At 36.5% G+C, this 16,943-nt stretch overlaps 1 protein-coding gene across 2 annotated transcripts in view; it reads right to left on the bottom strand.

Annotated features, from left to right (window-relative positions):
* The window catches only part of fgd1 (FYVE, RhoGEF and PH domain containing 1), a 46,421-nt gene that overhangs the window by 14,544 nt on the left and 14,934 nt on the right, over positions 1-16,943 (bottom strand). The window contains exon 2 of one of the 2 annotated variants that reach the window (XM_081350027.1): positions 635-847. In XM_081350027.1, the coding sequence (XP_081206153.1) occupies positions 635-847 (213 nt within the window). The remainder of the gene's footprint in view (positions 1-634; positions 848-16,943) is intronic. The other variant, XM_081350028.1, reaches the window with a different exon arrangement.

Genomic DNA, 16,943 nt, shown 5'->3' with positions numbered 1-16,943 from the left:
ATAAAAAAATCGACCCGACCCTTAACTTTTGAAAGGTAGTGTATCTCTCAAATCTCATTTGCAAATGTGCCAATGTGCCTCTTTACTTCTGTACTTCACATAAATTTATTGTATGGCTTCAAAAGACTTGATATATAGCATATGATAAAAGTTGCCATTTTGTCCTTTTTAGAGGCCCTTGTTCACTGTATGTTCGAACTGGTTTTCCATGCTGGGATTAGCATGGGAAATGGGAGTGCTGGTGGACCAGCTACACCAGTTCATTTTGAGCTCCACCAGCTAGACCAGCACTACACCAGCTCTAACCAGCATAAACCCGCCTGTACCAACATGGATTTCATGCTGGTTTATTCAAGAGGGTGAGTAAATTAGGTAACGCTTTATTTTACAGTGTCCTTGTTACATGTACTTACCATAGTAACAACAGTAAATTATGCACAATTACATGCAACAAACCCTCAACCAAATTCTAATCCTGCCCTAACCCTATAGTAAGTACATGTCGTTAATATCACTCAGTGCTTAAATGTATAATTACACTGCAACAAAGACACCTTAAAATAAAGTGTAACCGTAAATTATGCCAGAATTTTTATTTTTGGGCGAACTATCCCTTTAAATGTACAGAACATACCTTGAGGCTTTGGCCCAGGTAAAGGTGGGCGTGTCTTAGGGGGTGGAGGCGGGACATCCTGAGGTCCGTTCTCAGTTGTGCCATTGCAGTGCTGTGGTTCCAGGGGTCCAGGGTCAGAGCAGAGGTGCTGCGGGGTCTCGTGGGCTCCAAGGCAGGGGCCTGGCTCAAGGGACAGACTCTTGGTTAGGAGCCGCGGACTGGATGTGGACAGGCCTGACAGAAAGAGAGAGTGCAGACTTGCTTTGATTCAGAGAATCTGAATAAAGGGAATAAACCAAGCCTAATGTTCTTAATCAATTACAACCAATAACTGAAGTTAATGTCTTGTTATTGGTTTCATTTGAGTAGATTTTGGCCAAAATTAGGCTTTTTTTTGCAACTCTGAGTTAAAATACACCACTCTCTCTCTTTCATAGCCAGAGCTTTGTAATATAAAAGCAGTGTTTGTAGACAATACAATGAGTTCCGATCAGGGTTGAAAATGTGAATAAATGAAATGAAACAACAGTTACTTGTAAGTGACATGAGTAATTCAAATTCAAGACCAAAATAGCATATCTGTCCCGGTTCATACATCTCCTAACAACATTTAACATCCAAATATTTTCTAGGATGATTTTCTAGTTTTTTCCCCCCAGAACAACATTTGAAAGAGTCAGCAAAATGATGAGGAAATTATACAAAATTATAATGTATTTATGATCAGTTTACCAGAGAGACGGACTGTTTCATATTATATGCCATAATGACTTGTATTGTTTATCACTAATATGCAGAAAATACAGATTCAGTCACGTTCAAAAGTCTGGGGTCGGTACGTTTTGTAATATGCGATTTTGCTGAAAACAGTTGTGCTGCTTAATATTTTCAGGATTCTTAGATGAATAGAAAGTTCAGAATAATAGCATTTATTAACACTGTTAATGTCTTTAATGTCACTTTTGATTAATAAAAGTATTAATCTCTTTTCAAAAAAAATAAATAAAATTAACTGACCCCAAACCTTTGAATTGTAGTGTAAATAACCCAATTTTAATCAGGACAAAAATATTAGTTTTTAATAAAAATAAATAAATAAATGTTTCATTAATTTTTCAATAATGCAAAAAGTTCAATACAAGGCTAGTAGATCCATTCAAAAAGTTGATTTAAAAACTAACTGGTTAGTGGGTACCCTCATGTCTTAGGCTCATCATTACTAGCATGATCATCTCAGACAGCAAACACTTAGAGAACCAACAGGAGAGAAGAAAACAAGACAGGCAAATTCAATTCAGCCTAATTTAATGGAGCCGGCTGGGTGTAATGGATTACAGTTGGGCTGAGTGATGTGTCTGAATGCCAGAAAGCATAAATGTACAACAAGTTTTCACACAAATCACCTCTGGGTCAATAAAGTCCAGATCCTGAGATAAGTCCAAGTAAATACTCCACATCAATCTTGGGCTTAAATTACTCACATGTTTGTGCTGACAATGTAAACATGACATCAAACTGTGTAAAAAGACTTCTGGGTTAGCAGTTGAGCGGTCTGCGCCCTTGTTGTGCCATCGTGTGTTAAGTAGGTCAGTGTGTTAAAGTGCCAGTCTCGACTGTGTATATTTGCCTGTTCAGCTCAATCAGTGTAACACATTTTGAGATGGATCTAGTGACATAACAAAATTCAGAGCTTAAACACGCAACAAACGAGGCACACGAAAATGCGATTTGAGCATGGGCTTTGATATTAAAATGATCAAAAGCGGAGTTTGATATTAAAATGAGCGTGGACAGGAAATAAATTGAGTCGGAATTTCTTAAAGTTGCACGGACGGGTCAGATGTTGGGCAGACCCGCTGTTTAGATGACGTTGCCATTTTAAAAAAAGCCCGTCTGTCCCCCTACAAAGAGCTAATTGCTTCCATATGGTGACACTCATACCAGCTAGTGCAGGCAGGGGGCTGAAATGACTTCCACATGCTCCAGCAAAATTACTTAAAGGTGAAGAAAGTCTAGCGAAGGAGAAACCAGAGTTATCCTAGCCGCAGTTTTGGATTTGCAGCGCATGTTGTTTTTCCCATGTGCTCTGAAACGGTCCTGTATGGGAAAGGGATGTGTGCTGTGACCTACAAGCCCATTTGAGTCGGGACGGATTAAATATGTATCAAAAGAACAGGCCCATCCAAAACACGTCAACTTGAAGGGCAGATAAACATGATATCTGCCTTTGAATTTTTTTTTTTTTTTTTAGTAATTGTCTTCTTTTGTTGCAAATAGCAGAACTATACTATGGTTGCTAAAGTGCTCTTTTAAGTAGGCATATAATTGAGTGATATTGTAGATTTTATTAATATTTATGAATATTTTCAATTAGTTCTGATTTTGTGTTTTGGTCATTATTTTGTTATTTTAGTACAAAAGACTAGATATACAAAGACAGTGCACTCATATTACTATGAATGGGAGAAATTGCAACGCACAATATGGCGAATAAGTCTTCTAAATAAAAGAGCCAATCACCAATTGATAAGGTAATTTTGTCACTAAAGCTGCCTCTAGTGTTCTGAGATGCGCGCTTATGATCAAACGTGTACATTGGCTGGTCCAGCCTGAAAAATGCAGTTTTTTGTTATGATTTGAGCATTTAAAAGACAGTTGTTGTCAGATTTCATTGGCGATTTCAAATATGAAATGTAATTGTGATCTTGGTGAATATCTTTGGACAATTTGATGTTTCCCCATTCAAAGAGATGAGAGCTGCACTCGTATGACTAGAATAGCTGTCCGAGAAGCGATTTAAAGATGGCCACTGAGTGAAATGATTTGCCTTATGTCTGCTACAGACTGTGCAATTTCGGCAATCCAATAAGATCTTTGCAAATAACACTGTATAACATGGATCTAATAAACTTATTAAACTTAACTTACGATGATGACACTCATTGAATCATAGGCCACGACACAAGTTAGTATAGATTAATAAAACATCATCAGCATGCGCTAGTGGTAAACAATAGATCAAGATGAATCGCACTAGCCAATTGTGGTTTTTATGTGCACTGAAAAAAAGAGGAGGAAGCGAAAGAGGAGAATATGGATTATGGTTATGATCATGGCTAGGGAAAAGAGGCTAACTTGGCATGCCAATTTTGCAAATGGTATCTGCTTGGTTACAAACATTCTTCCAAATATCTTCCTTTGTGTTCAGCAGAACAAAGAAATTTATACAGGTTTGGAACAACTTGAGGATGAGAACATTTTTGGGGTGAACCATCCCTTTAGTTTTATGAGTTTGTCAAATGTATAACCCTTTGATCAATAGTAACGCCACGATAAATAATAGTGCTTCCTCAGTCATTCAGTCAATCTTAAATTTCTATTCAAAAAGAATCTAAATATTTTTCATAAGGTCTTTTTCCATTGCAGACAGAGAGAGAGAGAAATATTTCCATTTAATGGCACAAAGCCTGAAGTCAATCAAGCCACAATGTCACTGAGACATCTAAACAGAAAAATTCCTCCTGTACAGCCAAACGCATGAGTTTTAATGATTACTAGCAATGCATGCTCATACTACAAATTGAATGTCATCAAAAATAAAGCACTGCTGAAATACGCTTCATACAAGCATCTTCTCTTTAGAGAAGTTTACTTCTGACTGACTGATATTTTCATGCTCCATTTCTCCTGAAGGCATAAAGTGCAGACATGGGGCTTTTAGAGCCATGAGGATAAAGGAGAGACAGACACACTACTGGGGTAAAATATGCTGTTCTGCTCTTCTATTCAGAGACTTGAGATTAATCCATGAAGTGCTTCGGCTGCAGTTTATTAAAGCAATAATTCACCTCCATTTTTGTCTTCACCCTCATGTTATTCCTAATCTATATGAAAAAACAAATGTTAAGATGTTTAGGACATTTATGCCACTTTTTAGTCTTTTTTTTGGAGCTTTTTGACTGGCCCTGGTCACAAAATGCTTTCATTGTCGCAGCTCAGATCTTCTTCAAAAATATAGTATTTTGTTTTGTACAAAATAAACTAAGAGTGGGAGAAAAAAAAAACCGATTATCACGATTCTGTCTTCAACGATTCCGATTCAATTTTGATTATTGCTTGAAATGTGTTTCTTTATAATTTTATATTTGCTTGTAGTGTAGTTTTGATGCTATATTGAAAAGCAGTTATAATTATGTAATAAAAAAATGCATAAATAAATGTGATATTCAAAGAAGGGTTATTATTGTTAACTAAAACTATTACTAAAACTATTATCTGTTAATTTAAATAAAGCTGAAATAAAATAAAATATAAATATTAGTTTATATAGTTTATACTAAATAAAAATTTGAAATATTGCCTTGGCAATAGGCCTGTCGCGATAGTCGATAAGTCGATTAATCGCACGATAAAAAAAAAACGAGCTCGATAATTTTTCCGGCCGCGATAATTCCATTTGCATGCTTGTTTGTTTTCCTCGTCTCTCTCTCTCTACCAAAGAGACTGGATGACCACTCTCGCTCGGTTCTTTAGCGTATAGGAGGAGTGAACCCTCTTGTTGTCAGTTGCATGGTCTTTGTGTGAGAAGGCGGCGCCGCGGCGCTCAGTCACATGGTCTTTGTATGGGAAAGCGCCGGCGGGAGTGTTTGCGGCTACTGCCGGGAGAGAGAGAAGACGCTAGTTGTGAGTTGCGACAGCGAGCCCGATCACATGAAAATGCGTATCTATACCACGAATGTTATTTCTCGTGCCATTTATACGCCAAAAATAGTTTTTGCGTGCATATGATACGCTCTTTATGGCGTGTAATACGCACGCACTCCTCACCCCTAATCCTAACCAAGTATTTTCAGTGCGTAGCATACACGCAATAAAGTGCGTCTCCGTCTTCCCGACAGTACACAATCACTTGACAAAGTAACAGGAGGACAAAGTAACAGGAGTAACAGTGCAAAATTGTGCGATATGGCTTGTTGAGGCTTTTTTTTATTTGTTTACAAAGGTCCTAACTGTCAGTTTTGCCTGTTATGGAATGTATCACTATTTAATAATGTCTAAAGCCTAATGTTTAATATTTTTTGAAGTGCAATTTTGTTTCATTTTATTTATTAACAGACATTTATTTTGTTAACAGACACTAAGAGTCCATTGCTTTCATTGTTTTTGGTTGTTTTGTTCATTTTTTGGGATATTTAAAATGTTTTCCGTTTTCAATGTTTAATATTCTTTAGAAATAAAAGTTTATAGATCGTTGAAAAGGTGTACCTGCATTATTATGCCATTATAATTATATGAAATGAAAATGGTCTCAGAACGACAATATTATCGTTTATCGCGATAATTTCTTGGACAATTTATCGTCCAGCAAAATTTGTTATCGTGACAGGCCTACTTGGCAATAAACTAAAATAAGTTTTTAAGTAGAAGAACTATTATTAAATGGAAATAAATAAAAACTAAAACTGAAATAAATTAAACATAAATAGCAATATTTAAAAAAAATGACAAAATATTAAACTATAATTAACAAATTAAATTAATTTAATCAAATTAATAAAACTAAAATATCATTGACAGTCGATTAACTCAATCAATCAATAAATGAATAAGAAAAAAATGTAGATCAACAATCATTTTGGAATCGGATCAGATCGGGAGGTGCCTCTAAAAGGCATACATCTTTTGAAACGATATTAGGGTGAATAAATGATGACAGAATTTCCCTTTTTTGGTGAACTATCCCTTTAAGAACCTCAAATGGGAAGCACCTGTGATGGAGGTCTGTAAGCATAATCTGAATTACCCATGATTCAATAAAACATCAGCCTCACCAGCCTCCCTAACACCACCACTTTGAAGACATTCAGAGCCAGATTGAGCCTATTGACTGCAGCCGTTTGCATTTCAATAACAACCGACTTGAAAGATTTCCAATCAAAAATCAAAGTCCCCAGTAAATCTATACAACTGTTTAGCAATATGTTAATGAGCAGTTAATTAGTTAAGATCACACCTGAAAGAAAGTGCCAACATGGCTAAAACCAAAGGGAAACGTTCTAGGGTCAAACTTTGAGCGTGAAATCAGGAAACGGAGAGCAAACATGATGAACCCTGCACCTGCACTGTAAGGAAGTGGCTGTTGCAGATATTCACACATTAGGACCAAGGTCAAATTCTTCTCCTAAACGGTGGCAAGAGGCCTGTAAAATACGAGCTCTGGTACGCTGGAGGTATTGCTGTCTAGGCACTGAGGCACAGCGGACTCACATTTGACAACCTCTGCAGAAATCTCCACCCCGTGGGTCTGATCTCGGGATGGCAGATACACCTTCACAATTCAGATTGATGTGTACACTACACAAAACACAGAAACACTCTTATTTGAATGATGATACACTTTTCAGCTTGTCAGACACATATTCACTGGCTTTTCACTCAGCGTGAAGTCAGGAGAGTGTATTCAAACCATGTGGCTTCCTTCTCAGTTCGATCTTTTATTTGTATTTTAATTTTATTTTTTCCATACTTTTATTCATAAAGGATGCTTTACATTAAAGACAGTAGGCTAAAGACTTTGATGTTGTTATAAAACATATGTATTTCTATAAACGCTGTCTATTCATTAACGAATCATGAAAAAAAAATGTATCAGGGTTTCCACAAATATATTAAGCAGCACAACTGTTTTCAACAATGATAATAATAAGAAATGTTTTTTGAGCAGTAAATCTGCATATTAGAATGATTTCTGAAAGATCATGTGAAGACTTGAGTAATGATGCCGAAAATTCAGCTTTGCATCACATAATAACATATACACAATATTACTGTTTTTACTGCATTTTTGCAAAAGAGACTTCTTTCAAAAACATTTAAAAATCTTACCGGCCCCAAACTTTTGAAAGGTATGAATGATAATAACATCACAAATACTGTGTGGAATAGTCAAATTCATCTATTCATCTTTCAGTATTTAAAGGTATAGCGGAGGATTTTTTACTTCCGGGTGGATCACCTATACTATTGGTCCTCCTAATTGTCAATCATTCTGGTGAATCAATCAAACTTTTCAAAAAGTGGAGAGGGCGGGTCTTATCTAAAATTCTGAAAGATCCTCCGCTATACCTTTAATGACTTTTTTAATGACTATACCTTTTTTCTGAGGAAGATCTCTTACTTAACGATTGGAGAATATTTTACAAGAAAATACTATTTCAGTCTTTCTACTTCGTAACTATTTGTGAAATTTACTAGCAATTTCTGAGTGAAAATTGTTCAAAGTAGGCAGCAATCATGTGGCCTATACCTTGCAAAACACTTAGCATCAGACAAAGCCTTAAAATGCTGCCTATGTTTTGGAACAAAGATAAAATAGGATGCTTGTGGTTAGAGATGTGCGGGTCTGTTGGGAGATGTCTATAGATTAGGGCTTCCTCGTGTTACAATAACATGACCAGTCAGAATCCCTGTGCCTGTCAGTCAACTCAGGATCAATAAGACATTTAGAACCACATCACTTTGCTGATTCATCTGTCTTATGTGACTTTCCATGAATATTTTATGAACTCCGATATGGAATGGGAACGGGCTCCTCCAAGATTTTATACCTGTACATCTCGACATGCAGGGAATAGAAAGCGTAACAGCAAACATCAGGCAGCCATGGCTACAAAAAACAGCAGTGAAAACAAACTTTCTCTTTGATAATATCTATTCCACCATGAGCCGAGGGATGTGTTGAAACAGACTATTTTTATCGTGATCAGGAGCTTGTGCACTGACAGGACAGTCAACACGCCGTCGCTATACACAAGCGGAGCCTCAGCAAAGACTTGCTCTCATCTAAACACAGCTAAAACGCAAGCACAGATGACACTGAATAACAATGCACAGCCTGTGAAGTGGAAAAACCAGTCTATTACAGGACCCGAAAGGCTTTCCAAAAATCTGCAGGGAAACATTACTGGAATCTTTGGAAGGTTTAAGAAAAATACTGCAGTCAGAACTACAGAGGGTCAATCATGTACCAGGTGTCGACTTCTTCTGTTAATGGGTCAGACATCAGCAAAACACCACTGCACACATCCGTCTGTCATTCTCCTACCAGTTTGGAATAATTAAGCTTTTTTTTAAAATGTTTTAGAAGCAAAGTGAAGTCTATTCTGCTCACCAAGGCTGCATTTAATTGATCAGTTTTCCTGCGAGGACTTCAGACGATACAAACTCTGAATCAACATCTACAATCTTCTATATGTCATAATCATTTGTTAACAAACAAGTATTCATTACTTCAATGAGCTCATTCTTTCTGCCTTACATTATTACACTGTTTAAATTAATAAAATGTTTAGCTAACTGTGATTTTTATACATTTCTGAAATGCATAACGTAGACAGTTACCTCTGATAACAGATTACTCTAAATTGTAATGTTGACTCATGCACTTTCTGTAAAGCTGCTTTAAAACGATGTGTATTGTGAAAAGCGCTATACAAATAAATGTGAATGGAATTGAATCAAAATACAGAAAAAACTGTAATATTGTTAAAGCATCATTACTCCAGTCTTCAGTGTCACATGATCCTTCAGAAATCATTCTAATATGCTGATTTGATGCTCAAGATACATTTCTTATTATTAGCAATATTAAAGGGCCCACTGAAGTGCCTTGAAACGCGCAATAGGGCGGGACATAACGAACACTCCTCCCCTTTTTAAGAATAGCCAATAGCGTTTAGTTTATTTTACAGTTTGGCCAGAGCCGTTGAGCTCGGTAAAGCTGCCGTTTCCTCCTAATTGCGAACAGTTTCTCCTCCTAAACTCCTCCATATCGCTTTAAAATATAGCATACTGAATTCAAATGGGTCTGATACGTTTTCTGGTCTGCGCCGACTCGCGCACATGATCCGCTCTGTGCTATCACGCCCCTGGACTGGAGCTGCGGCGGTTCATGTGACACTAATAAAACCAGACTTCATTCGCCCCAATTGGAAAACATATTTACACTGTCTGAATCGTTCCCTATGCCATCTATGTTGCACTATATGCCATTCACAATCACCATATAGGAAAAAGTAAATGTGTGAACAAGTGACCGATTTCAGCCGCAGCTTCTTTATAATAGGGGCCCAAGTTTCGGATTCTAGAGAGCATTTGATTAGACAGAAAATCTAATGATTTGATGAAGCTGAAGTGCAGAGTGATGTAATCAAAAGCATTGATCCATATTGGCGGAAGTGAGAGACTGTAAGTTTTGAATGCTTACTAAATACAAATTTTGTCATTGCTTTGAAGCACACTAGCTTATAGATAACAGTAAGGCTAACATATTCATACTAACAGCCAATTTTGATTTCATGGGGACTTTAAAAACAGTTGTGCACCAAGTCGGCATATTTTACTGTATTTTTGATCAAATAAATGCAGCATTGCAGAGCATAAGAGACTTCTTTCAAAAATGTTTTGAAAAATCTTAACTATTCCAAACTTTTCTATATAAATCTAAACAAATCCACACATAATTCAATGCATTGCATGAAACTAAAGCATAAGCAATTCCATGAAAGTTAACAGTGTTTTAGGGGAATGCTTGTGCCGAAGAAAGTTGGATGAATGGATTTTCAGAAGAGTAGTTCATTCATTTCCGAAATGCAGCAGACTAAAGGAACGCATTGCTGAAATGGATCCTGTAGTCAGGCACACCCACTCTGTGGAAAGCTGACAACAGGCATTGTTTTGATGTATCATACAGTCCATAAAAAAAACAGACTGTCAGCTCATCAGACACGGTATGAAGAAACAGACATTGCATTTCACATAACCAAACCCTGACAAAAACATGGAAACACCTACAGCTCACATTCCCTAATGATGACAGGTGTATGCTGTCTTTGCATCATCAAATAACCTTCAAAAAGCATGCATACTGCAAACGCAGGGGTCGGCGACAGCAGTAGTAGACCCCTGTAGACTCACACACACACACGTCTACATGTCAGGCTGCGCTGCATGTCTCCCTGCATCCGTGTGCAGCAGGCAGTGATGCACCAGCCTGAAAAATGTATGTGAAGCGCCAGCAGCACGGCACAGACAATTCAAAATGTGCATGTTGGTGTGATTTATCAAGTGCATTGATGTGCATATCTATCACAGGTGTATGTCATTAATTTGACCCTCTTGCATGTAAAAGCCCATCCCCCTCCACCAAAAGAAAAAAAAATCTGAATAAAAGGCATTCGAATTTCATCCAAACCTAAAATACACATCTTATGACAATGCATGCTAAAAATAATCCAATGTCAATGCAAATTATTAATGAAAAGACAGCAGATGGTGAATACACCCACTTTACATACTGACACACTGAACTATTGAACATGCATGTATGATATTCCGGCCATGATGGTGTAGGCTAGTATATGATGTTGCATGAGCAAACATACAACATTGCATAACAATTAGTACGATTCCGTTCATAAAACCAGCATTACGCCAAATATGGCGAAATAGAATATGAGAAGCAAAAACGGTTCTTACCCCGAAGCACACTGGTTTTATCCATGTACATCGCGCAGCAAAATACGAAACCAGTCATTAAAATACAGAACGGGGAGACACAATCCCCCCCAATCACTCAAGGACGAAATAAAAATCAAATCAACAGGATTAACGCGATATAAAACGCAATTCCGGTTGCTCCTCCAGTCCACCGGCGAACGATCTAAGGCGCGAGGAGGATCTGCGCTCTCACGCGCATCTCCAGCGCCTCAAAACCAACGCGCGATTACTACACAAACCCACCGCAAAACACAAGTCAGTGACGCCAAAACGACACTAAAACGAATATTTGAGAGGTTTTTGCAGCGGTGGCCATGATGACACCGAAAATGCGGATATAATAAGGAAATAAAATGCACCCTCGCGCCCCCCACCCCTCGCTGACTGGCCTGACACACACACAGCAGCAGCAGGACCGTGTCCCTCCTCCCCTCACCATCATCTTTACCATCCTCAGCTCTGTTTCCTTGACAACAGTTTAGAGGGTTTAATTTGGACTGTATATATTGTGATACAGCTAATATTATCATGCAAAGCAAAAATTTTGCAATTATTGTGTCAGTATTTGCTGTTCTAAATTCTACATACTGGAGACTACACAAAAAAGTGCCTTGGCAATACTATATGGTATTTGACATACACCATGTTTTATTACATCTGCATCATGTTTATTTGTTTGACAAATTATTTTACCCAAGGCAACTTACAGCTCATTCAAGGAACATATTTTAATAAATATTAGGATGCATAATGTATAAGAAATACATTCATGTGCATTTGCTGGGAATCAACTAATGACCTTGGCATTGTTAGTCTATGTTAAACACTATGGCAATACAGTGATGATATCAGATAATAATACTATGGTACTTTGATATGCACCACAGCAGGCCTACTAAAATGAATGTTCTCCAAGGTATTTCTAAGAAAAATATAGTAGTACCATGGTATGTCAAACAAAAAAATTATAATAAAAAAATTAAAAGAAATAATAATAAAAAAAAATGGAAGTACTGTTACTTTTGTGTAAGTGCATCCTTTACCAGTTGAGCTGCACACTTACAAATAAATAAAAGTACCAAAATACAAAAGCTCCAATCACAAAAACTTGAATAAATATAAAACATTTATTCAACAAAAATAAAAATTTTATATCAAAATCAAAATATCTAAAATAATATGATTAAAAAAACTTCTGCAACTGTAACACTCAACATTAGAAGTATCAGTAGTATATATATATATATACATATACATAACATACACATACACATAATTGGTTATATCTTATATATCTACATCTAGGTTGATGTGATTAATTGAACTGATGCATTTGAAGTGTAAGGTTTGGACAGATCAAGGGCCTGTGACTCATGGAATAACCCTCTTATAATTAAACCGCATGCGTGGCAGTGTGTAATTAGGTTCTCTTAAAAATAGCCATCACCAATGATCACGCACATGACCCTGTCTGTCATCATCTACATTTACTGAGTTTAACCAGAGACTGTATGAGGGGGAGGAGACAAGCCACTCGTAGGAAAATGAAGAAAAGAAACCATAACACTTAAAGGGTCAGTTCACTCAAAAATGAGATTTCTGTCAGTAATTCCTCACCCTCATGTTGTTCCAACCCCGTAAGACTTTCGTTCATCTTCAGAACACAAATGAAGATATTTTTGATGAAATCTGAGAGCTGTCTCACTCCTTCATAGGCTGCTAGGTAATTTCATTCTGCCGGCACAGAAAAGTTGGTAAAGACATCGTTAAAATAGTCCAAGTGACTACAGTGGCTCAACCTTAAGTTTATCAAGCGACGAGAATACCTTTTGTGCGCAAAAACAAACAATAATAACGACTTTATTCAACTCTTCATTTTCTTCCGTGTGTGGGCCTCTGAGTGAGTTCACTAAGAAGATAACGGCTTATAATTAAAAGCCACTTTTGCATTGTCTTATGCTTAGGTTCATTGTCCTGTTGAAAGGTGAACCTTCAGCCCAGTCTGAGGTTCTGAATGACCTGGACTAGGTTTTCATTAAGGCTATCTCTATATTTTGCTGCATTGAGCTTGCCTTCTACCCTGACGAGTCCACCAGACCTGCATGATGCTGCTACTGTTGGGGTGATATTGAGCAAGTGTGAGCAGTGCCTCGTTTCCTCCATACATGATGTTTAGAACTGAGGTTCATCAGACCAGAGAATGCTGTTTCTCACAGTCTGAGAAACACCTTTAGGTGCTTTTTTGCAAATTCCAAGTGGGTTTTCGTGTGTCTTCACTCTTCACTGAGAAGAGGCTTGAGTCTGCCATATAACCCAGTTTTTCAAATCTTCATATATGATCATGGAGCTCAACCAGAGTGATCATCAGCTTTCTTGGTCACACCACTAACCAAGGTTCTTCTCCATTGATTGCTCTTGGAAGTTCTTGGAAGAGTCCTGGTTGTTCCATAACTTCTTCCATAAAGGATTAATAAGGATTCATGCTTCTGTTCTGAACCTTCAATGAAGCAGACTCTTTTGGTAGTCTTCCCCAGATCTATCTGGACACAATCCTGTCTCTGAGCTGTACAGGCCTCATGGCTTGGTTTTTATTGAGAGGTGTGTGCCTTTCCAAATCATACGCATTCAACTGAATTTGCACAGGTTAACTTCATTCAAAGTGTAGTAACATCTTCAAGCGAAATTGGAATGCTCAAATTTCAAGTGTCCCAGAAAAGGGTATGAATACTAATGCAAAGTAATAATTCCATTTTTTTTTATTTTTATTTTTTTTATCAATTTACAAAGTTATCACAAATCTGTTTTTTGTTTTTTTTTTTGCTTTGTAATTATGGTGGATGTAGTGTAGATTGATTTAAAAAAAAAAAGTAATTTAAAGCAGTTTAGCGTAAGTATGCAACATAAAATGTGGGAAAAAACGAAGGGGTGTGAATACTTTTGCAAGGCACTATATGCAAATGCAAAGCCTAATAGAAGTTATTAATTATGTCTAAAAATACTCTTATAAGCAACTAGGGAACACACAGGCTGATATATAGGCATCTAGTGGCTACACAATGGTATTACACATGATTTTCTTATATCTTTGCAATATTAAACTCTATTAATTGAAAATAAAATGAAGGGTATTTTTTATAATATTTGTATTATTTAAATAGACATAAATGTTGCATAATTTAGTGGTGAATATTGTCTAGTAAAAAAAATGTTACTCTCATTGTCTTCGGACTGTTTTGACTGTAAAGGTCACACTTAAAAAATGTATGCATTTCATTGCATTAGATACAAAAAAAAAAAATTAAATATGGTAGTATAGCTGAATATACAATAAAAATGGATAAATAAATACAAATAAAAAATCCCAAAAAATCAAAGTACATGAGTACTCAAGTTGTGGGTTTCTGAAATCTTGGACAGTGGACCTCCAGTATTGTAAAGCACAAAGACTTAGCAAATGCTTCTGGTGTCGACATAAACCACTGCAAAATTATCCATCCAGATGGGTTTCAAGCCGGATTAACATTAAATTCAGGACATGGAGTAGAGGCTGAGAACACAATAATAAATCCTGACACAGAATATAAAAGTGTGTCACAACAAATTCTCTGTCATCAGGTAAAGAAACTAGTCGGCTGATCTCTGAGGTCACACAATTTACACACAACTTCCCTCCAGACAAGACACTTCACGCTATAGCGTGCATCTAGGCTGATTTGTAATGGCAGTATTTCCCCGTTGTCAAAGGTCTGAATAATCCTCTCGCACAGAGAATGACTTGCGATTACGTGGCACGGGGTTTGCCCTTTCTCTCTCTCTCTCTCTGTTTCATTTTCCTCACCCCTGCTGGGTCCACAGTGCTGTTGCTCTCTGAGACCATGGCACAGGTTGTAGGCTTTAAATGGAGAGATTTACCCCACTGATTTCCCTAGAGAGAAGGCCATCTGCCTACTGTCACCCGGCCCATTATTATGACTTCTACACAGTGCGCATGCTCACTGACAGCATCACAAGTCTAAATGCCACAGGCCAATGACTCACGTGCACTGGAAAACAGCATTCATATTTAGAAGCTTATTAAAAGCATGCACTGCTTTCCAGGTGTATCATATCGTATTTGAAAGGTAATCATCTGCAGAAAAATATAAAACAATGTATACTTCCTAGAAAAATTAATAAAAAAATAAAAAAAAGAATAATAATGTGAGTGGCTAAAAAAAATTAAAAAAAATTATAATAAAAAATAAATAAATAAAAATAATAAATAAAATTGAAAATATAAATAAATGATCAATACATCCATACATACATAATGAAAGACATCTAAAAACATAAAAATAAAATGTAAGTAAATAGATATTAACAGCACACCAATTAAAGTGCATGATTTGAGGTATGATTCATGTATGTAGCAGAAACGCAGGCAATGTTTAATACTTTAATACTCAGCTGTTTGTCTAAATCTCTAATCTTACACATGAGCAATAATAATAATAATAGTGATGCTTGCCTTAGAAAACAGCACTAATAATAGCGCAATAGCACTGCAAGTATGAGTGAGTCATTTATAAATTCCCAGTGTTAAATTATTAAAATCATCTCTAGAGGTGTATTCGTCCTCTTGTGTTTATCTCAAGGCAATAATACATCGACAACAGGATGAACATAAGAGACTAGCAGGACAGTTCACTGTTTTTTTGTTAGTAACAGGAGGGATGAGCTAAGGGTTAATGGGGTTGACCTTCACTCCCTGCATTCATTGCACTATTATTGGCCTCTAGACAAATACACACATCACCTTAGTGTAATTAACACACATGGAGCTTGTTCAGAATGAATTTTAAGTATACTACACTTCACTATAAATAAATTATATATATATATATAAAATTAATAGTTCAAGGATGCATCAAATTGATGAAAGATGACATTACAGGCATTTTTTGAAATTACTATTTCTTAGAAATATTTGTGATATTTACTAATCATTTCTAAATGAAAATTGATGTGCAAACCCATTTTTCAGTGTACAAAAGATTTCTATTTCAAATAAATTCTGTTCTTTTTAACTTTCTATTCATCAAAGAAACCTGAAAAAAATTATTAAGCAGCACAACGGTTTTTCAACATGAATGATAATAATACGAATATTAGTATAATTTCTGAAGGATCATTAGACACTGAAGACTAGAGTAATGATGCTGGACATTCAGCTTTTTATCGCAGGAATAAATTACACTTTAAGTGTATAGAAAACATTCTACTATATAGCAAAAGTATTGAACAATATTACTACTTTTACAGTATTTTTGATCAAATAAATGCAGCGTTGGTGAGCATAAGAGACTTCTTTCAAAAACATTAAAATCTTACCACCTTCAAACTTTTGAACACTAGTGTAAACAACACTGTCTCATGAATTTGAATGTTTAATCTGAGAAAAAACAATTATTTCTCATTTTGAATCCAATTTTCTGTACAAATAATGTCTAAATAATGTTTCCGGTTCAAGAATCACACTGGAAATGGAAGACCAAATGAAGGGCAATACAAATATAGAAGGCCATTCAGATATTCCATGCATGCACACCAAACATTTGCACAGCTGCATACTGCACAAATAGTAAGAGTAGTGTACAACATGCTATTCTGAACACAGGCATAGTGAAGGACAAGTGGATCAGTGGATTACGGTGGGCTGTTGTTGTACTGGAGGGTCTTGTGTCTGTAATGGAGCTGGTGTGAGCGCCGTAATGTAAGGCCGAATGAGGCCTTG

This window comes from Scardinius erythrophthalmus, assembly GCF_964197995.2.
Source record: "Scardinius erythrophthalmus genome assembly, chromosome: 20".
NCBI classification, from domain to species: domain Eukaryota; kingdom Metazoa; phylum Chordata; class Actinopteri; order Cypriniformes; family Leuciscidae; genus Scardinius; species Scardinius erythrophthalmus.
Note: the sequence above shows the minus strand (reverse complement) of the source record. Positions and strands in the feature narration are given on the sequence as shown.